Source organism: Bos mutus, chromosome 11, assembly GCF_027580195.1.
Source record: "Bos mutus isolate GX-2022 chromosome 11, NWIPB_WYAK_1.1, whole genome shotgun sequence".
In the NCBI taxonomy this organism is placed as follows: Eukaryota; Metazoa; Chordata; class Mammalia; order Artiodactyla; family Bovidae; genus Bos; species Bos mutus.
The window spans coordinates 80,744,820-80,768,732 of record NC_091627.1 but is presented as its reverse complement, the minus strand read 5'-3'; the positions used below and the strand labels follow the sequence as shown (position 1 = coordinate 80,768,732).

The 23,913-nt window shown below is 36.9% G+C and overlaps 1 protein-coding gene across 6 annotated transcripts in view; it reads right to left on the bottom strand.

The window, feature by feature from the left end:
* THADA (THADA armadillo repeat containing) overlaps positions 1-23,913 on the bottom strand; it is a 335,542-nt gene that overhangs the window by 252,538 nt on the left and 59,091 nt on the right. For all 6 annotated transcript variants that reach the window (XM_070379666.1, XM_070379662.1, XM_070379664.1 and 3 more), the window contains 3 exons: positions 19,990-20,099; positions 6,683-6,815; positions 4,028-4,141 (listed from right to left, as the gene is read on the bottom strand). In XM_070379666.1, coding sequence (XP_070235767.1) covers positions 4,028-4,141; positions 6,683-6,815; positions 19,990-20,099 — 357 coding nt within the window. The remainder of the gene's footprint in view (positions 1-4,027; positions 4,142-6,682; positions 6,816-19,989; positions 20,100-23,913) is intronic.

Below are 23,913 nucleotides of genomic sequence, written 5' to 3'. Positions count from 1 at the left end.
AATGGAAAAGCTATAGAGACATTACCCTTATATAAAGGAAATCAATAGTTTAAAATCTCCCTCATAGACCAAAACGAAAGCAAGACACCAAACCCAACAAAATAACACAAACATTCATACACACAAAAGACCCACGTGACTTTATAGATAATTTCTACCAAATATTCAAAGAATAGATAATTCCAATCTTACTTAAACCATTAAGAGAAATGCCCAAGTTTGTTTCAACAGTCCAGCAGCCTGGCTATTAAATAAGCTATCAACTTAAAAAAAAAAAAAAGAGGTAGGGACAACTACTTTGAGAAATGGTATCTATTAAAGGCTCACCCTGTACATACTCAAATAACCACTCCTAAGTATCTACTCCAAAGAAATGTACATATATGTTCACCATTGAGCATGTAAAAGAATGTTCTTAAAGGCACTGTTCTTAATTACCTCAAATTTAAAACTATCCAAATGTTCACAACAGAACGGATAAACAAATTATATACTGAAAAGTGAAGGTATTAGTCTCTTAGTCGTGTCTGACTCTTTGTGACCCCATGGTCTGTAGCCTGCCAGGCTCCTCTGTCCACAGAATTCTTCAGGCAAGAATACTGGAGTGGGTTGCCATTTCCTTCTCCAGGGAGTCTTCTCAACCCAGGGATCGAACCTGGGTCTCCTGCATTGCAGGCAGATTCTTTACCAACTGAGCCACTGCTGCTGCTAAGTCGCTTCAGTTGTGTCCGACTCTGTGCGACCCCATAGACGGCAGCCCACCAGGCTCCCCCGTCCCTGGGATTCTCTCCAGGCAAGAACACTGGAGTGGGTTGCCATTTCCTTCTCCAAAAAGTTCAAATTACATACTACTACATAGCAATGAAAATGAATAATTCACAACATGTATGATATCATAAACAAAATGTCAAAAGAAATTCTATCAGAGTATAGAATGTATGGCTACATTCATAAGAAGTTTTTTAAAAAATAGGTAAACCTAAGGTGTTAAAACTAAGTTAGTGGTTATACTTGGGGGAAAGGTGCTGATTAGAAGGCAGTATGAGTGGGCTTTCAAGTGCTAAAATGTTTCCCTTCTTGCTGAAGTGTGTTCACTCTGTGAAACTTCGTGGAGGCAAACATTTGTACACATCTCTGTATGCTTAGCATAATTCAACAAAAAACTTTCACATAAAAAAAGGACAGATACAGCATGAAAAAGGAAAAGCACAGGTTAATATCAGTTTCAAATCCAGTGAAAACGTGAAATAAATTTTTTTTCAAATTTTTAAGTGAATCTAGCAACGTGTAAAAAAATTAACCATTTCAAAGTTAGGAGTTCATTGTCTTATTGTAAAGGTCATCTTATGTTAAAAAGTCAACATAATTCATGATATTTGCAAATTCTAGAAGAAAACATTTATCTCAAAAATGCTTAAAAGCATTCAATAAAATCTAATTTCCTTGAAAAGAGGAAACCTACAGCAAATATCAGAAACAACCCAAGGATGCTGGCTATCTCTATTTCTATACAGAAGTATTATTACAAGTGCCACCCAGCAGATTAAGAAAACTTTTGTAAAGAATCAGGAAAGGAAAGCAAATTTAGCATTACTTAAGAAGGATATGATTATCTATAAAGAAAATGCATGGGATTTACAGATAAGTCATTAGCTGTATTACAGCAATTCAGGTAGGTGACTGAACATTTCACAAAAGATCTGTAAGACTTTTATGGAAAATTATCTTTTAATGTAATGAAAAACATTAAGAAAGATCTGAATAAACGGAGATATAAAGCCATCTACATGAACTGAATCAAAAAAAAGAAGTCATTTTTCCCAAATAATAAATTTAAATTCCAACCAAAATTCAAAAGAGCTTTCTGGGTGAACTTAACAAGCTGATTCTAAAACTTTTATGGCAGAGCAATGGGACAAGTACTGCCAAGGTAATTCCAAAGGGGAAAAAAAAGGAGATTCATTCTATCAGATACCGAAGCTTATTTTAAAAAAATACAGTAAATAAAATAGTGATTTAGGGACAGACTAACATAATATAGCACAGAAACAGACACATATGTCGACAGAAATAGTATTTGAGATAAATGGTGTTAGTACAACAGTACAAGAGTAAAGGGTGTATTATATAAAGAAAATATGAAATATCTTTCTGACTTGATTATGGAAGGCTTTCTAAAACAATATCCAAATGCACAAACCACAAGGGCTGATATATTCCATTTTATTAAAATTTAAAACTTCTGGGCAATAACAATAATAAGCAAAGTGAAAAGAAGCAATAGACTGAGAGAAGACGTGTAATTCAAATAACCAAAAAGGAAAAAAAAAAAATCAGGAAAATAATTTTAAAACAACAAAAAACCCAACTCCTGCCAGACAAAGACAACCAAATTAAAGGTAGGCAAAGTCTTTAAAAAGGCAATTCACAGAGGTTATCCAAAAGACTAATAAATATATAGAGAGCTGTTAAAGCTACCAGTTGTCAGAAAAATACAAATAAAACTGGGAAACACAATAATTTCACACCAAGCAGAAAAGAAAACATTTATATATAGTGAAACTCTGCTCAGAAATTAAAATGAACTTGGAGCTCACTAACCTTAAAATATGTTGATTGGAAAAAACCCAAAATAAAACAATGTGTAGATAACACAATTCATATTCAAAGAGAAAAAAAAAGCTCTTAAAGAATGAAAAACATGCATGAAATTTTTCGTTTAGTGATTTATAGCTGAGAAGGAAAAAAGGGAAATAGAATATGGAGGCATCTAGAGTGTATTCAATCTGTAATGTTTTACTTCTTAAACTTGGAATTGGTTTTATGGATGTTGCTTAGTTGCCATACACTTTTATGTGCTGAAATATTTCAGATACATTAAAAAATATATAGAAATAAACCACGGGAGAAAAGTAGCAAAGAAAATCATCTAACACCTAGAAGACTGGTCAGAGATGAAATATTAAATTTTTACTGATTTAATAAAAATGATCACTAATGGCAATCAATGACTTTGAAGCCGAGTAAGGTAATCAAAGCACTCTTAAAAATCAAATTCCACTATTTTCAGATGTTCTTATTAAACAATAGTATTTTTCTAACTCGTAGTCTAAAAAGTGGAACCAGTTATTTTTTTCACATTTTAGGGGGAAAAAAATCTTAAAGTGATTTCAGATCATTTCTGAAAGATGATCTGTAACTTTTCATTTAAAACTTTTAAAGAATTTTTACATCATACAGTCACAGGCCACTATGTGACATGTGTTAATAAACCCTATCCTTTCCCACTGGCCCACATTCTGGCCCATGGGCTTCCTTTTAATACCTCCCACAGGCTCTGACATAAAACTATACGTACTTACTGTACTTGACTGTAAACTTCAGCTCTCAGTCTGTTCTCTACCTAACATGGGCCTCCAGCAGGTGGGCAGGAACATCCTACTACGAGGCATTGGCTGAGAAAGCCTAGACAAGAAGTTTCTGACAGGTGTGTACTACCATGGAGTGGGGCGGAACTGTGAGGAACACTTAACCCAACTTCATACACACAGATAAGTATATACTTAATCCAATGTTAGCAGTGACAGAAAAGGACTAAGAATTAGCTAAAATTAAAATGTGAGTATACCAAAAGCCAGACACTACATTTTAGGGGACAACCCAACTGCTAGATTTTAAAATATACATCAACTCAAAGAAGCACACATGAAATCTGAAAGTGATAGCACATTCAGTTTTTAATTTTTAGATACAACTGTAATATTGTAAAATACCTTGTCTAAGTCAAATGTTTTCACTAGAGTTAAAAAACAGACCATCTTGGTTAATCTATACCAACTACAGCAATGGTTTATTTTGTGGACTAGAAAAACCAAACCAAAAGCAACCTCTCCAAATAAGCTTCAAATGGCTGTCTGACCTTCAGGGGCTCTGTATCTTTGACAGATTTTTAAAATTTTCTTTTTTAAGTACAGCAAAGATTTAAACCACTGACTTCCTAGCAGAGTTTGTGTATTTCCATTATTACCTTGGGGACTGTGCTTTGTGAGTCATCTGTAGGTCCAGCCAAAGAGATTAACTCTTTCATTGTTATTTTCAACAAATCCATCTTGCCTTTCTTAGGTTCGGATGCCAACAATGCCTATGGAAAAACAACAAAGAAATTATCAGGACTATTATTTTATATACACCTGTCTGCTATTCCCCAGAATGGATTCCCCAATGGGGTGTTAAGCAAGTTAACTAAGCTGTGTGACCTTGAGCAAGCAGCTTAACCTCTCCATCCCTCAGATACTTCACCTGTAAAATCAGGTGGTGATATTACAGAATCTCTATGGTTACCTCCAGTTTGGCTTGTTGATTATGTAACACTAAGAGGCTGAAAACAGCTCCTGTTGATAACTCTTCTAGGACCATAACTGAGTGGCAGGTCTCAGATACAATAAGTTTGAATTATCCAACAAGAAACTTCCCTTTACTTGAAAAACAAAAAACCTCTGGATTAAATTTCTTGTAAGGATGTGGAAACTCCCTGGAGATAGATCAGTTATTCAGTTCTTCATAAGAGGACTGGAGGCTGGAGGACTCTCAAACTGTAGCACTGGAAACTCCATGGGACAAAAGGAAATACTATGAACTTCAAAGAGGTCCTATATTTGAATGTTCAAGAGTTGCTTACTTCCTAACATTTTGATAAACATAAAAACAGTAGTATCAAACCACTTGAGGCAATAAAAAGGAGTAAGTATTTATACATGCTACAATATGGATGAACCTTGAAACATGAGGCTAAGTCAAAGAGGACAAACACAAATACCACATTTTATATGATTCCATTTATACAGACAGAATATAGGTTAGTAGCTGTGTAGGACTGTGAGTAGCCAGAATATTTCATATATATGTAGCTGCTGGCTGCCAAGAGTGAAAGCTTCAAGTCATTCAGCTTCTTCTGAAACATTTATAACCCATAAGGAGCAAGGTAAAAATACATAGGCAAAACAGGTTTAAAAAAGAAATTTCTCATAACATATTTATGCTCAGAAAATACATAAACTATCTTTTGACCATTCAAAAAAATTTTATATATATCTACACCAAAGGTAAGCTCATAAACTAAGTAAGCAGTTTTTCTTCACAGCTAACACTGAGCAGAGCTTTCCACTAGAACAAGAATATCACTTTATTGGTAAAGTTATACTAGGAAAAAGGGGACTTTCCTGAGCAGATTTTTTCTATTAATTTAGATTTTATTCAACCAAAATAAATAAGAAAGCCATATGTGATTCCTGATGTGTCTCCTGGGAACCACAGTTTTTTTTTTTTTTTTTCCCCCAAGAGCTGTGTGTAGTTATGACATTCTTCTCAAGGCTGGGCTAAGAAAGTACAGTCCTGACCTCTCTATCATTATCACCCAATATGTGATATTAGTTGGGAACCAAGAAATAAGCACACAGCACAAATGTGCAACCAAACCTTGCTGCTGCCTTAACACTTGTTCTCAGACAGACATAAGGGGCAAAAACACACTAGGTCAGAATGAGTTGATTTCTGAAGATCACTAAAATCTACCACCTTGGTGATCTGTGTGTCAAATCAACCTTTCCAACTGGTACCCACTGTCATAAAAAAATCATGACTCTGGGAATTTGGGGGAGGAATAACAAAGGGAAGGAAAAAATACTGGGACACTAAAAGACAGACTTCATTTCACTTATTTTCATTTTCTTTTTTTTTTTAAAACCTATTCCTAGATTTTATCTTCCTGAATATTAAAGAAAGGTCTTTCAGGTCGGGTCTGATTTAGTATTGCGAGGACTTAGTTTTTATTCTTTGGATTCATAAAGGTGATGGCCTCTTAATTTCAACACTGTGGAAATATTTTCCTATCAATTAGCAATATCTGAACATGCTGATATGGAGCAGTCTTTAAGGTATAATGTTAAGTAAAATAAAAAAGCAAGGGGCAAAACAATGTGTGGAGTATGCTTTCATCAGTGATAAAAAACAAAATGCATGCACACATACTCTCTGTCTCTCATAAGACAGGTGTTCAGGAGGCAGGGTGCCTGGGCTCAGCTCAAGTCTTAGTTCTGCTTTTACTATCCCTATGGCCACTGGCAAGTCACTTACCTAACTTTTCTATGGCCCAATATATGGATGACAATAGGATCTATCTTGTAGGGCTTGAGAAAGGATTCAATGAGAAAACATGTGAAATAACCACTTATAAAAGCTACTATTAGTATTAGGATTATTTCATGCATGGATATTTTGTGGAAGGATTCAAAAGAAACACTTAACACTGGTTGCCTACAGTCTTAAGGGTCTTTGAAAAGAGAGGAATAATATTCTTTCTAATTGAAAAAAAGGTAGCATGTGCACTTCCTGGAAGTGAGGAATGAATGCGCCACAGTGATGTCTTCGTACTTCACACACAGGCGGAAACCTCTACCACTCTCTGTTCATATTATAAGACTGACCTCTTAGAGGGTTTGTTCCAAGAAGAGATCTGTCACAGGAACACAATGTCCACACATTATAACAAAGTATTTGTGAATGAACTACAGAAAAGATAAATGTCCCTTATGCAATACTGTCACTCATGGGTCAGGGGGGTTATTATCAAAAAACCAAAAACAAACAAAACCCCCAGCTATGATCCTGCAGGTAAGCATAATACCTGTATGTAGAAAGGAATTCCAGCACTGCGTCTTGTGGCACAGAGTTTAGACGAAGGATCACAGCACTTAATTTCCTCTAAAACACTCAATAACCACTCTTCCGGTAGCTTTTGCAGACTCACATTAGGGCACCTAAAAGGCATATGTAAAGAAACATTTGGAATTATCAGGTACCAAAAGGGAAAAGCACAAACTATTGACACCATTAACACTGTTAGGAAAGAACAAAATCCTGGCATTCGGAAGGAGGGAAATTACAAGTGCCTCACTTTCTACTTTTCACCTACTTCCTTTTTTATGATGGGTTTTGGGATTTGAAGCTGTGACAGGTTCTATTTCTTACAAAAACACACACAGCACGTGTCTCATCTGTAAATGAGCTTTAGTATCTAAGCTTGCACCCACATCCAAAATGTTCCGAAGGTTAACCAAGGACTCACCAATGTTCTATATTGCAAAACTCAAGATTTCCAGTGAGGAGAACATAACCTTATAGTTTATTATATAGTCTGAAGTTATAGAAACTACATATATTCAAAGAAAACATATTTTTGAAACTATATTTTAGTAAATTACTCTTTGGTTTCTCAAAGTGTAGTCTATTACAAACTAAATTTTCATCCAGATCCTATGTAGAATTAATAAAGTTGTTTGGAAAGAGCCTTAAACATTGTGAAGTTATTTGGACATTACTCTTAGTGAGATTCTGCTCTAGTATGTTAACTGTTATTTTAGAATGCAATTTTTTTTCAGCGTATGCCCTAATGTGGTGGTTTGGTGGTGGTAGTCTAGTCACTTAAGTCGTGTCTGACTCTTGTGACCCCATGGACTTTAGCCTGCCAGGCTTCTCTGTCCATAGAATACTTCAGGCAAGAATATTGGAGTGGGTTGCCATTTCCTCCACCAGGCTATGTCCTAATATGCAATTATATAACCTTATCCTAAAAACAGCATATTTAATGGTAGACAGACAATTATTTTAGGAGGATCATAATTGGATTTTTTAAAAATTAATACAAAAATAAAGAGATAAAGTCCAAAGGAAAAATACTCTTCTCTTTTTTGAATTGAAGAAGACAATCTGTAGAAAGGTAACTGATTTCTAATTTGTAAAGAGAATTAGAGCTCTTAGAAACATGTGGTTTTTGTGTGTGTGTGTGTGTGTGTTTTAATTGAAATACAGTTGACATACAATGTTGGGTTACTCTCTGGTGAGGACTGTTTTTCTTTATTTTAGTTTGGTTTAAGAATGACAACTTCAGTTTCTAACATTCCAAATAGCAACTCAAATTTAGTTATGTCTTGCATAGAACAAAATATACATCAATACAACTGCTTTGAAAGGAGGCATTTTTTAAAGTTTGACATGGGCCTGAAAAACATTATTTAAGCCACAGATGTTACAACCAAATCTCCCTATTCCCAGCAGGCTCTGTGATTTTTAAAGGTTTTTCCTTTTAGCCTGGCTTAAAATTCGTTACCTCATTCCTGCTTCTTCCCACTTGGCTCCCTCAGCCACAAAAACCAGGCATCATAAGTCTAAATCACAAGATTAGAAGAGATTCAAAGGCAGAACAACCAAACTCAGAGTATGAACCTTGTTTAGATTCCAACTTGAAAAAAACAAATGTAAAAAAGGATACTTTCAAATAATACAGATAGTTATGTATATATTAGATATTATATGATCCCAAGGAATTATTTATAGGATGTGCCAATGGCACTGTGAATGTGGAAGAAAGTGTCTGTATTTTTTAGAGATGCATATAAAGTGCATAGGAGTAAAAATAACATTTTAGGGATATACTTTGTAAAACTTTAGCCAAGGACAATCAAAGGGATAGATGAAGTATATGTAACAAAACTCTGGTAACTGGTGAATCTGGATGATGGATAAAGGTGGTTCATTACATTATCCTTTCTCTCTCTCTCTCTCATGTATACACACACACACACACACATATGTGTATGTGTTTGAAATTTTAATGTTTTATATGTTTATAATTTATATGTTTGGAAATTTTCATAAGAAATCCATTTATATGTTTGAATTTTTAATAATAAAAATAATCCACATGTTACTTACATTACTAAAGTTACTTTCTGATCACTAGGCGTGTATTAGTATCTTTTACAAATTATGATGAAAACATCTGTTTCACAGAACAATATCTTTCATTTACTACTAACGTTGCCAACTTGGTATAATCCTCACACAGTTGCCCAGTCAAAAGATGAAACCCAAATCCCTAGGAGCTGTTAAATTTAAGTGCTAATGATCCAGTTATGGCTTACTGCCTTTTTTGGCTCATTCTTCATTGTCTTTTAAGTATATTTGGGTTAACTTATACCACAATGGGTGAACAGAGGGGGAAAAAAAAAAGAGAGAATTAAAGCAAAGACATCTTTTTGTGATCTTACCAGCCAAGATTAAAAGCTAGGGTCACAGAGATGAAAAAAGGAAAGACTGTTTGATCTGAAGTTCTCTGTGGATTTCATTGGCCCGTATTTTCTTCCCCACCCCAAGACCACTGGCTTACAGACAATGCTTCAGATGAAGGTTAAGTATTCCTGTAGGAATTCACTAAGAAAAACACAAGGGGGAAAAGGAACTGCAGAAGATGAGGGGTATTTTCCTATTTCCTTATTTTTCTATCAAGGGCACTGAAATGCTAGCACAACAAATACTAGTTCAGTAATGCCCCCTCCTCAGCGATATCAATGAGCTTCTCTGGGGCCTCCCTGAGCTGGCACCAGGTGCCTGCCCTAAATGCTCAGATACATATTTGGCTCAATCTGGTTCATGAGAGAGATATTATCAGTTCTCTTATTATTTGCTTCAGAAGGTTTCATTCATTCACTTGGAAAAAGAAAGGTCTATTACGATCAAAAAGATCTGCTTGGCACTATGCTATGCCCTAGGAAGGGAGAAGTAGAATACAAATTCCCAATTACACTCAATCCAGAAAGCAGGTTGCTTTGGATTTAGAATGCATTGTTGTTACTGTTGTTGTTTAGTTGCTCAGTCGTGTCCAACTCTTTGCAACCCCAGGGACTGCAGCCCGCCGTGCTCCTCTGTCCATGGGATTTCCCAGGCAAGAACACTGGAGTTGGGTTGCCATTTCCTTCTCCAGGGGATCTTCCCGACCTAGGGATCGAACCCACGTCTCCCGCACTAGCAGGTGGATTCTTTATCACTGAGTCACTAGGAAGCCCTAGAATGCATTACCAGAGTATATTGTTTTTAAGGATTGCCTTCTTAATCATATTTTAGTCAGGTTATCTTTCAGATTCATTTCAATCCTTGAATATCCACCATTAGAGTAGGGCTTAAAATAGTTTTGAAACAACTGGTGATATGGAAAGAAAACTAGCTGGAGAATCAAAATTGCCTGCAAGAAATCCACTCAGCAGATAAGCTACTTGTGACTAACTTGAGGTAAACTGTGTCTTACTCATTGTGAAGGCATTCTAACTCCTTTAGACAATTGGGGACATTTATTACCATTAATAAACTTCTCTTAAATCAACTGAATGACTCACTGATTGCCTAAAGAAATTACTTCACCTTCAAACAAAAGCAACTAATTTCACATTTTAAATATGAAATACACTTAAGGCCAAAATATGAAGCAAAATTAAATTATCAAAATTCAATTGCCAGGAAATTAGTTAAGTATAACCTCAACTGAGTAAAAGTTAAGCCTCTACCAATTATCTTCTTTTCCTAAAACAATAACTTACCAAGCTATTATCACTAAGGGTTTTTTTTTTTTTCCTAGCACAAGAAGGAAGTAAATCCTTTCCCTTTCCCATAAACATACGTTCATTTTGTCAGGTTTAACAGCAACTCCAAATGAAAATTCATTCAAATAAGTAAGTTACTGGGTACAGAAAAGCAAACATCAATAAAAACAAAGCTATTTATTTACTGATTGTTAACAAACTTTTACCTTACCATGGTTCCTTATTTTTCACTTGCTAATTGTTTAGATAATTTTAAATAAGGCAGACAAATGAGTCTGTCTGGGAACAAAACAAGGATGTGTCCCTAACCTTGAAAGTGAAAGTTGCTCAGTCATGTCCGACTCTTTGCGACCCCATGACTATACAGTCCTTGGAATTCTCTAGGCCAGAATACTGGAGTGAGTAGCCTATCCCTTCTCCAGGGGATCTTCCTGATCCAAGAATCGAACCAGGGTCTACCTGCATTGCAGGCGGATTCTTTACCAACTGAGTTATCAGGGAAGCCTGTCCCTAATCTTAATATATAGTAAATAATGAGTATTTACTCAAGCTCAGCATCATCAGTCATCACCATCATCACCTGAATGAAAATATCTACAAACAATAATTAAAAAAAAAAAAATCCAGGGAACACCAGATCCTAGCTCACAAAGCCCTACATATTTGAACAGCCTCATTCAACTTAATCTTATACCATTCTACTCTTTACTCGAAATGCTTTTGTATCCACTGTTCCCATTGCTTGGGAAGCTGCTGCTTCTTGTCATCTGAGCCTTGGCTTACTTTAGTGTAGGGAGAAAGAGAGACTTTTCCTTACACTAAACTTTATCACATCAAGACACATAAAATTTATCTGACAGTTTATTATTATCTAGATGTCCTTTAAAATACAAACTCTGTGATATCAGGCACAAACTTTGTCCTGTTCACTTCTTTATTCCCAAACACAAAGAATAGGGTCTGGCATCCCAATAGTTGGCTCAAATATCTGCTGAATAAATGAACAACTTATGACTTACCAACTCCATTAAGTGTACCATTGTAAGAAACTAGGCTGACACAAGAGGGTGTAGCAACTGGAAAGCAAAGTGTAAACAGAAGTGCTTTCCAATGCCAAGAGGAGCCCTTAGAGCCACAGGTGATTCCCCTCCTCAGCTTCCTCAAACAGGAATGAACACATTCAGAAATCTCTACATCCCATGGCCATAGTTCATTCAGGTGATGATGGTGATGACTGACTTTCTACTGAAATCCCCAAGCAAAATAAAATCTGTTAACCTAAATATTACCCCAAGAGAGAATTTTTCCCCAATATTCAAGAACAAAATCAAAGATAGGGTTCAAAACCCTATAGAGGGTTCAGGTTTGTATAAAGTGGTATTTAACTGAGGTTAAATACCCTCTCCAGGGGATCTTCCCAACCCAGGGATCGAACCCAGGTCTCCCACATTGAGGCATATTCTATACCAGCTGAGTCACAAGGGAAGCCCAACTAATTGTGTGGCTATGGACAAATCACTTGATTTCTCAATGCCCAAGAATGAAAATAAAATCACTAATAATGAGACACTATTACCTGGGTTACTATTCCACAGAGAGAGAACAATGACCCTATATTATATAAGTACCCAAAGCTCCTCATTAGACTGTCCCCAAAACACCTCATTATGGCCTCACAAGCTACAGTCCCTTATTCAGGTCCTCACATGCCTCTCTTAGTTCTACAGCGATAAATGTTTCAAATTCAGATCCTAATAATTGTCTCTCAGTTCAGAGAAACTCTGGCTTACCACATCACACTCTCAATGGTCAGAGTGTTTCTACCCAGGCATACAGAAGATGTTCAGGAAATCGTGTGCTGAACGAATAAATAAGGACCAACTAGTATTGGTGCCAGCTACCCCATATTAGCTGTGCTTCCAATTAGGCAGATAACTGAAAAACTAGATGTGGAAAAGGAGGGCTAAAAAACCCATAAGGCTCCTCAATGGTGAAGTCACTGTGCTGTGCAGAGAAAAAAACAACAGCCCAACCTAGACTTCTGACTATTCAATGAAGCTTCTGTCTACTTCCCAGCAAGGAAAGATTACTTCACAAGGAAGTGATTTCAAAACTCCAGAGTTGCTGCTGTTTATGATAATGAAGGAATTGAAAGGTAAAAATGGAACCATGCAAAGCTCCCAAGAACAATGCGACCAACTCTAGTTGTTTGTTTTGGTTCCCAAGAATGCCCAAGAATGAAAATCCAGGGAAAGGTCCCTAAGTAAAGCGGTCCATGGCTGTCTGTGCCAGCCCCATGCGTTCACCAGCCCCAGCCATGGGGAATTCCAAGCCTGCTTTGGTTAGCTAGTGCCTCTCCACTAAAACAGCTGACATCCGCTTTGTCTGAGGCTCTTTTGTTTTACTTCACTCCAGCGTCAAGTTAATGCAAAATACACAGTGTCTTTAATCCCTGAGTACATCATAAAAATTGTAACTTTCTTACAAGGGATTCAAGGTTCTTCATAAGCCAGTCTCACTAAATGTTATTAATCCACAAAAGACTCCTAAGAGATTGGTTTACCACTTTGAAGGAAGTTTACTAAAAATGTATCCAACATCCCTCAATCTTTCATACCCCAAATCCCCAGACTTTCCCAATCAGAAACTAGTAAGCAGCACTGTACTATGAGTAGAATGGAAATCGAAAAAGGCCTTAGAAAGCTGAATTCTCTTCCTTTATCAAAGGTGACACAGCAGCCTAGAGAGGTTTTCATGGCTTTGCTAGTGTCAACAGAGCTGGTAGGCAGAACTCAGCTCTAACTCATACCTCAATATTCTTTCCTCTACACTCTGAGGGAGGTGGTGGTTAAGGATGGGGATGTGGAAGGAAATCAGATCATTCTGCTTTTCCTGTTTATCAGTCAAGAAATAGTAGAAATTAAAAGAAATAAAATTAAAAGGCTGACAGGAAAGAGACAAGAGAGTCTGGATTTGGTTTGGTTTTTCTATGCTAAGTGCTATAGCCCAAGTCACAAGAGTCGGACACGACTGAGTGACTAACACTTTCATAGCTTGAGTCTCTACCAAAAGTAACAGAAATGAACAGGCCAGTCCATGGCTGCTTTTTAGGTCTTTGTGTTGTCTTGAGAAGATCACTGAAGCAAATTATTCTTCCATAAACAGATTAGTCCAATTTCTATCCACAAAGCTATCTCACTGGTAGTGGGTAAGGATTCTAAGATAAGCATAAAACCCAGACTGAAATCAAATTACACATGCTGTATACCCAACTAATTGGTCATCAGACTATTTTGTGCCAATAAATCAGGTCCCCTGACTACACAGTGGCTTTCCAATGGTTTATCCATCCACCTAAGGACAGTAACAGAGAGCTATTTTTTGTCAAGTTCTGATTAGTTATATTATGATTGTTAATTGAGAAATGTTACCTTCATTTCCTCAGACTTTCTGTAGGGTTATTTTTCCTAATTTAGAGATTTTTCCAAGCTCCTATTATTTCATAAGCTAAATTCTCCAATTCTCCACTCCATTCATTCTTCAGTCAAGTACTGTTTATTATTTCAAGGTTCATGTTTATTATTTCAATTAAATTAAACAGTGACAGATGGGCAGGAAGGTTGTGGGCATGTACATGCACATTTTAAAAAGGGAACACAGCCTTGAAGCATGGAGAAATTTTAAGCCTGAAAAACGATTTGCCCAAATGAGATCCAGTGAGAAAGCTACATATCAACAGAAGCCATCTTAACCTCCCTCTCCACCATCAAATATTGTCGAGGTTTACTGCAGGCTAAAACATCAGGGGCTACTGTAAAGCCTCAGCTGCAGGCACAGGCAATGACAACAATGGCCAAATAGAAATTAAATTACCAGTCGGCCAGCCATGAGGAGAAGGGCAAGATACGGTGGATTAAAAAAAAAAGTGGTTAGATAAATGTGGATTTTAAAAAAAAGTGGTTAGATAAATGTAACAAATTGTTGGTTCTCTTATTTAATGTAACCATTCCCTGAGATCAAGAAGGAAAAAATTAATATTAACAACTCTGGGATCTTACTAAAAAAGCTGAGATAGAAGCTATTCACTAAGAACAAGATCCATCTGTTACTGAGTCTAAAATCACTGAGAATTATTATCAGAACTTTAAAAAAAATGAGTATTCAAAGTTCCAGAAAGAAGGTAACATCTTTTGCAACTGTGGGGTGGACTTAAAAATAGAAATTCAAGGATCACAAGTCAAAGACACAAAGATTTAGATTTTAAACATTAAGACATTCTAAAAATATTTTTAAAACAGAAAAAACTCATTAAGACATTCTAGTTTTCCTCAAATCCTTCTAATCTACTATAGAAATGGCAGATTTAAAGGATTTTTTTACCTACATAAAGTATTAATATGGCTTCCAAGAGTGTATGACCACTTAATTTGTTCTTCTTTAATTATCGAAACGTGTATAATATCATCTATGAAACAAGTCGCCCGTCCACGTTCGATGCACGATACTGGATGCTTGGGGCTGGTGCACTGGGACGACCCAGAGGGATGGTACAGGGAGGGAGGAGGAAGGAGGGTTCAGGATGGAGAACACGTGTATGTATACCTGTGGTGGATTCATGTTGATACATGGCAAACCAATACAATATTGTAAAGTTAAAAAATAAAATAAAATACAAAAAAAAAATTTCAAATAAAAACCATAGGATACTCAGAAATGCCAAAGGAAATGAAGATAAGGCTGAGAGATTATATATATATTTTTTAATTTAGCATTGAATGACTTTTCCCCAAACCTGTACATTATGTTCTACATTTATTTCTTGCTCAATTGCATATTCTTTAGAGACTTGATCTTTTCAGTCTCCAGTAGAGTGAAATTATTTTTTATTATTATATTCCAAAGGTGTATAAGAAGTTTTCTGTTGAATTTGAATTGTAGTAGTTATAATTAATTCATGAAAGTTGAAAAACATATAAAAATGACTTCTGTCCACCATAATTGTTGATGTCCATATGTCAGCACTAGCATTCTATGACAAAAATTGCTAAATGTCAGCAGTTCAGTTTTTCAGGCCAATAATGTGAAACTGATTGTAATTAGTGCAGTAAATATTCACGGATTAAGCTACATTTCAATAAGCAGAGCAACTCAAAAAAATGAAGAGCAAGACAATATCAAGTACTCATGAACCTTCCTTCTAGATTTAGAATTACAGAACAATTTAATCCCCTTAAGAGTTAAGCTTTTAATTTCTGGTTGAATAAATGAAAGCTAGATTCCCTGGTGTAGTGCTCTAGTTTAGGATTCTGTTCATTTTCATTGAAAGAATAACCTGAAATACTAAAATGACAGCACATAAATAAGCATATACAAATTTCATCAGAAACCTGAATTTACAGTTGTAACTTTAATGCATTTAACCACTAATCAAATGCTTAAGCAGGGAATTATGCATAGGAAGGTGATTATTTTTTTTAAAAAGTATATGAATATTTCATCAAATTTTAAACAGAAAGCACCATATAACAAATCAGATTCTTAGAATCTGAGAAAATTAACTCAACATATTAAGTAGTGTGTGTGTGTGTGTGTGTGTGTGTGTGTGTGTGTATGTGTGTGTGTGCAAGTGTTGCTTTCAAAAAATTCCCAGAAAAAAGAACAGTGTCTCCCACTCCTATTTATTCTTAGATGATTGTTTAATGGTGAAGTCAGTTTACATTTGAAGACCTTCTGAATAATCTTATTAAAAACCAATTCAAACAATGTGGCTCATGTTTAACTCTTCGGTTATTTGCCCATTAATCTCTTTAAGTGCTTGCTTCCTTCACACAGCTGTAGTTCAAGAGGTGGCCAGCAGTTGGCCTCCATTTCAGTGGATTTTCATGAAAGTCCAGATTTCTTTCTGCAAACTTTAAAAATGCTGTATGCCTAAATAACTTTTTCATAACTTAAAAGCTTTCAAAAGGATCCAAAAGAAACATATTTTTCTTTTAAAAATAAAAACCAAACAAAAGGAAGCCACACATACTGCAAAGATGTTCTCCGTAAAACATTCTGTTCAGCAGATCTGAGATGTCTCCAAAGGGATCAAGAACCACTTGGTTTGGAAGCAACAGTTGGGAACTCATAACAGGTTGGTTAAAAGCCAATAGTAACAGCCATGAGGAGCTCTTTAATGCAGATTAGGGGTGGCTGCAATACTAAGCACTGGGCCTTGCCTTGTCTTCCTACTCCATTTATTTGGAATGCCTTCAATTGTACTTTCAACTACACAATACAGTTGTTGAAAAGCCTCTGTCCCTGGTCTTCTGTTCTTTTCTCCTTTTAAGTTTTTCCCTAAAGACTGCAATCATACTATGATATTTATGAAGAGAGCTCAGAAGATTATCTCCGTTTCTGTAATATCACCCAAACTAATCCATCTCCCAGTTATACTTAAATATTTTCACCAGGATATGCCACCATCATCTCACACTCAACACATACAAAACAAACTTAGTCATCTTTATCAAACGAATCCCCTCTTTCAGTCCCCTTGCCTTTGTTAACATCAATTCCACTTTTCTGGTCACTAGGAATTAAAGCACAGGAACAGTCATGGACTCCCTGGGGACCTTCATTACACACATTCTGTTTGCATCACGTGGCAGATTGCATTCTTCAAAGACGGCCACCACTGTATCTCCCATCCAAATGTATTTCTACAATATGATCTTGCCACTTTACCATCAAATGGTAAAGTTTAAGTCTAATGCCCCTCCCCTTGAATCCAACTGGCTTTAAGACTCACTTAGAACCAAAACTTGCCTGGAAAATCCCATGGACGGAGGAGCCTGATAGGCTGCAGTCCATGGGGTCGCTAAGAGTCAGACACGACTGAGCGACTTCACTTTCACTTTTCGCTTTCATGCATTGGAGAAGGAAATGGCAACCCACTCCAGTGTTCTTGCCTGGAGAATCCCAGGGACGGGGGAGCCTGGTGGGCTGCTGTCTATGGGGTCACACAAGTCGGCCACGACTGAAGCGACTTAGCATAGAACCAAAACAATGTACCTGAAGTAAAGCTATGAGACTTCCAAGGCCAGGTCAGAAAGCACCATGCAGTTTCTTCCCGGTTCTCTTGGAAACCTCTCTCTAGAGGAAGCCAGCTGCCATAGAAGAATTTCAGCTACCCTACGACTGCCATGCTGAAAGGCCACATGCACTCCAAATGAGGCCCTATCTTCTAGTTATCCCACCAAGGTGCCATAATGTGAATAAGTCTGTCTTGGATCCTCCTGACCAGTTCATCTGTCAGCTGAATACCACCAACTGAATTCAGTAAATACCCCAAGGAGAAGAATCACTCAGGTATGTACTGCCCTAATTCTTGATGCATAAAATCATAAAATAAGAGATGTCCACGGCTTCCCTTCTAAGCATTCAAAATGTCAAGTGTAGAGTTGTTACTACATGGGGCTAAACATTAATCGAGATGTCACTTCTTTCCCTCCATTCCTAGAGCCATCATCAAAGCTTGTATCACCTCTGCTCTAGATTATTAATAGCTGATGCCAGGCTCTCCTCACTACTATCTGTCATTACAATCTATCTAACCTAACATTTGCAACTGAAAAACTACTTTGAGGTACCAACACCATAACCAACATCAGTCTCATAATGTTTTACACTTGTAGAAAACTTTATAATGCAAAAGGATCTTCATAAATATCTATTTTACTTGATCCATATAAGAAAGACCAGAGAGATCTGTCAATAGAGCAAATATTCTCTTCCTTACTATATAAAGAGACCAGAGGCTGAGGAGATTCAATTTTATACAATCTCACTGCCAGCAGAACTAAGACCTCGTGTCATAGATCATTGCTAGTTCTCTATTCTACTTGCCTCCTGAGATCTGTTTCAGATTAAGAAAATGTTCAGTGCCTCTTTCCATCCCAACTATAGCGACTCTGCTTTCTAGGCATCCATAATAAGGCTTTTTCTATTCAACTGGATGTTATTGCCTAGTAACTCAACCACCACCGCAACAATCAGGCTGGCTCACTTACTCACCTAACAATCTGTCAGGCTGATTATAGCCTCTCAGTATTTACTTACAAAGTCTCCTCCTTTCTCCTCCTATCTACTTAAACCTTACTCATGTGTTAGCACAAATTCTGCCTCCTCCATTAAGCCCTACTAGCCCATCCCTGTTGCTTTCTCTATGCTATTCCTACAGAATTTGCAAATTTCGCCCAAATTTTGACAATTTTATTGGATCATCTTGTTCAAGTGTCTTGGTCTCACTTTCCAGGCTCGTATTCAGCTAATACATATCCATACAGACAGCAATGCTGGGTGCTCACAGCCACTGTCTGTTCTGACCAGTCAGTGCCCATGACATACCATTTGTTAAATATTTTGAATTTCATCCCTGCTTATTTCTCCAACTAAACCATAAGCTCTTTGAGAGCAAGAAGCTTGTCTCATAAAGAAGTATTTCAGCCTCCAAACCAAGCATAGGACTAAACACACAGCTAGTGTTCAATATATACATTTGCTAATTGATTTGAAGAGAGTGAAGTGGATTGTGCTGTGAGAAAAAAATATTCTTAAGTCATCTCTACACTGGAAAGAAAGAGTTGCAAAGATAATAAAATATTTTCAAGATCAGCAGTTTAATGTCAGGGACATTTAAAAATGTATCATTTAAAGATATTCTGTGCAGCTCATAACTGTAGAAATGTTTTATAAATGTTTTTACCAGGAGTGTGAAAAAGTGTTTCAAAAATATTCAAGGAGTAGATGTCTTAAAGGCCCAAAATAAAATGTTTGCTGAGGCTACAAGGCTGGCAGAACTCTGCTTCATTTCAAAAAGTTTCCAGGCAATGGAAATGTTTTCTTGGAAAATACTACCTTTATTTAGAGAACACTTGCCATGAACACTTAGTCATTAAGTAATTTAAGGTTTCCTCACAAGCTCTTTGGAGGAAATCTATTATATGAATGAATGAAATTATCAGCCAGCACCTATAATGTAAAAAAAAAAATACATTTGGCTAAATATATGAAATCTACCTGAGTATTTTTCCAAGTAAGTGGGAAAATCTTTTATATTTTTTGGTCTATTTACTGTTCTTTTACATTTTTCTACAAGATAAAATTACGAATAAAAACATAAAATCCTTAAGTGTTTCTCTGTCTGTAATGCACACAAATCCAAAAAACTGGAGGGCTTATTTTATTCCACAAGCCAAGTAATTTTCAAACAGACAAAACAGTGATTTCATTCAATGAAAATAAATGTTAAACTTCAAAGCTATTTTTAGTAAGATCTTTGAGTTTGTGTCAAATCACCTTTCAATAAGAGAGCAACTCGGTTTGGACATTTCACTCCATCATCTGCAGTAAATCATACGGTGAAACCTAAGAAAACAATTTCTTCCAAGAGTTTTGAAGCCAACTAAGTCTTACTCTTTTAAACATCAAAAGACATAGCTAAATTCTACTTCAAGCACATGGCTTGTACATGTGGTCTTTTTAAAACGTACACAAAGGGATATTTGCTTTGTTTTACCTGTTTAGGATTTCAGTGAGTTTCACAAAGCCAGTGTAAGCCAGTTCAAATGCTCCTCTGTGCCTGGACTGTAAAAGGTGTTGTTTAAAGTAATCTCCTATTTCTTTTACCTTCAAAACAAAATCAAAAAATAAATATTCAACTTAAGTTTACACTGACAGGTGTATTTATGTCCGTAACCACTTAGAACTCAGGTCTAGATGTCTGTTTAGCACCTACTATGCAACAGTTAATATTTTAAGCATTTTGACACTATCACAATTGATTCTCACAATGAAGCCATGAAAGAAGCACTATTATTATCTCCACTTTACGATGGGGAAAAAGGAGGCCCAGAAAGACCAAGTAACTTATTCAAGGTCACACAGCAAGTCGATGGTAAAAACAGTGCATAAACCTAGGCAATTTGGCTCCAGAGCTGACCAAGGTTTAACAGCTACGCTAGACCTGCCTGCCTATGCCAGCTTCACAGACCTTGCTGTTTTCTCTGTTAGCTCATAGCATTCAATACCAACAGCAAATCACAAAAAGTGACAACCTTCACTCACCCAGGTCTAGGTGAAATAATTACCTATTTTTTCCTCTCTTCAAAAAATTTTTTTTTCTATTATGACTAAAATATACATAAATTTTACCATTTTAACCATTCCTGGGTCTACAGTTCAGTGGCGTTCAGTATATTCACTTTGCTGCACAACCACCATCTATCTACAGAATTTTTCATCTTCCCAAACTAAAACTCCAACCTACTAAACAATATTTTCCAAAAATTACCTTTTTATATACACACACACACACACACACAAACGTTAATGGCCATGCAAGATTTAGGGCAAAGGGCACCCTGAAAACTGACAGGCTTCACTCTGAGTCAGAAGCATAGAGCTTTCCAGTATGCTACCCAATCACTTTTCTACATGCTGCCTTTCTCCATGCAAGTTTAAACAATTAACAAATATGACAATATATTTTAAAGAAGACATGACTGACAGTTAGTTGCTGATGAGGTTCTGCACAGCATGAACTGTTAATGAGTGGGTTGACTGTACTTTTATACCATAAGATTTGGTAGCTGATCAGCTTTAGAAAATCAAGATTCTGTATATAACCTCAGTACCTCTTGATCCAGGTCTTCCCAGCAGGTCACAGAATGGTGAAAAAGGAAGCTTACCCCAAATAGCTCACACATGTTTATTCAGAAACAACTTCTACCCTAGTACAGTGACTGGTGTTCTGCACACATTAGAGATGATAAACAGCAGAAAAAGCAGTTGAACATGTGACCATGGGCAACTGCTTCAGTCTCCTCATCTATAAACTGGGAATAATAACAGCACTTGCCTCATAGATTGTGCAGAGAAGGCAGTGGCAACCCACTCCAGTACTCTTGCCTGGAAAATCCCATGGATGGAGGAGCCTGGTGGGCTACAGTCCATGGGGTTGCTAAGAGTTGGGCACGACTGAGCGACTTTACTTTCACTTTTCACTTTCATGCACTGGAGAAGGAAATGGCAACCCACTCCAGTATTCTTGCCTGGAGAATCCCAGGGACAGAGGAGCCTGGTGGGCTGCCATCTATGGGGTCGCACAGAGTCAGACACGACTGAAGTGATTTAGCAGCAGTAGCAGCATAGATTGTGTATTAAAGTGAGTTAATAAATTTAAAAGCTCAGCATAGGCCCTTAACTTATAAACCCATTCAGTTCAACTTGAGCTCCATATGGGCTTCCAAACAGAGAAAAGGCAAAGCCATATTCTAAACTCAAAATATATACAATTATAGAAAGATGGGTGATACATTTAGAGATATAAGAATCAGACATGAGGTCAAGAAAGAACCAAAGAAGCAGGCTACAACAGAAGTTTTAAATCTATTTAAGTTTAAAACACTTCAATATCATCAAAGAGTGGCATGTCGTGCTCTTCAGCTAAAGTTTTCAGGTGAAGATCTGATGATACCCCTAATTTTTAATATTTTTGATAAGCTACATACTACTAGTTGTCACCTGGAGAAGGGAAAGGCTACCCACTCCAGTATTCTGGCCTGGAGAATTCCATGGACTGTATAGTCCATGGGGTCGCAAAGAGTCAGACATGACTGAGTGACTTTCACTAGTTGTCAGGGTAAGCCTTACCCTTTTACCTTCAATATGTAATTTCAGAGTATATTTTGAACAGAATTATCAAGCACTAATTCTGCATTTAACCCCCAAGACAGACCTGTAGCTCCATAACCTTACAAAATAGGACTGAAAGAAACATCAGTTACTTAACTGGTTACGACCATCACTTCCATTACTTGAAAAACTAAAGATTTCTAAGAAGGTGTTTTAAGGCACAAAAAATAAAAACAGGAAGTCATAGAGATGGGGTCTCTCCATATCCTGAATTTTTTTAATATTAAAGATATTAAAACATACTTCACGAAAACGAATGTTCCCGGTAAAGTGCTTCTCTGTGGATTTACAATCTAGTTCTCAAACAAAGATCAGATGTTCCTTGCTTCCTTTACCTTAATTCCCTTTAAAGGGGCCCAAACCAAAAAGCATATAATAAAATCAAAGACCTCAAAGTGAATGAGACAAGTAGATGGTCTCTCTTCTCAACCCTACTGGCCTCAGAAAACAGTATGAGTTTCTAAAGATATATGTGAGAAGTAGACAGTTTTTCTTATTTCAATTTGCACTTTATTTCCCAACAAACCTACCTAGGTAATATCAAGGCTTAATATGAATTTTTCCCTTTAAAGAGAGTATATTTCTATTCATCAGATAGTAAGTACTTCTTTAGCACTCTGTCAAATGCTCAGTAGCTAGCTCAGTTTTGGGTAGACAAAGAACAAAACAAGACGTCTGTCCTCAGAAGGCTTTCAGTTCAGAGAAAACCAATATGCTGGATGGTACCTATCAGGAGCTTAACTGCACTACGAAATGAAAGTTCTTTTTACATTGAAATAAATTATTACAGTAAGATTAACGGCTTGATGTGAAGAACTGACCCACTGGAAAAGATCCTGATGCTGGGAAAGACTGAAGGACGAAAGAGGATGAGATGGTTGGATGGCATCGATGGACATGAGTTTGAGCAGGCTCTGGGAGTTGTTGATGGGCAGGGAAGGCTGGTGTGCTGCAGTCCATGGGGTCGCAAAGAGCTGGACAGGACTGAGCGACTGAACTGAACTGAAGATTAGTGGCTAGACCTTAAACAGGTTATACTTGGGTGAATCAATATGGAAAAAGATAACTAACATAAGAAACAGCTGGGATATTAGAATGAATGAACACACACTTATTAAGTACCTGTTACCTCCCAGATACTTCATGGGGTCTTTTTATATGAATGAACACAGACTATACAGGAGATTGATAGCAGACCTAGCTGAATGGCCTCAAGGTTTCATGCTAGAAAACAGTGGAAGAAGACAGGGTTGCAAGGTAGGGATGCACCTATCACACAAGGAGTGGGAGGGGTCAACCTGGCAACATGGTCCATGAGTAGCTGGACAAGGAAGAGGAGCCATGCCTTCCCTTGGATGAGCAGAGTACAGGGAACGTATTTAACTCTGCAGAAACTTACAACAATAGTAGAATCAGAAAAATAATTTTTTAATTTAATTAAAACAATGAAACAGTCCTCTGAAAATTCAAGTTGATTGTCTTTTAATCTATTTGATGCTCATCTCCTATTTAAAGTTCACAAAAACATTTCTTTCTTTTTTATTTATGTTTTTTTTCACTGTGCTGGGTCTTCGTTACTACACGGGCTTTCCTCTAGTTGCAGGGAGCTGGAGCTAGTGCACCAGCTTCTCACTGCGGTGGCTTCTTTTGTTGCAGAGTACAGGCTCTAGGGCACGCAGGCTTCATCGGTTGTGGCTCCCAGGCTTTAGAGCACAGGCTCAATAATCATGGCATATGGGCTTAGCTG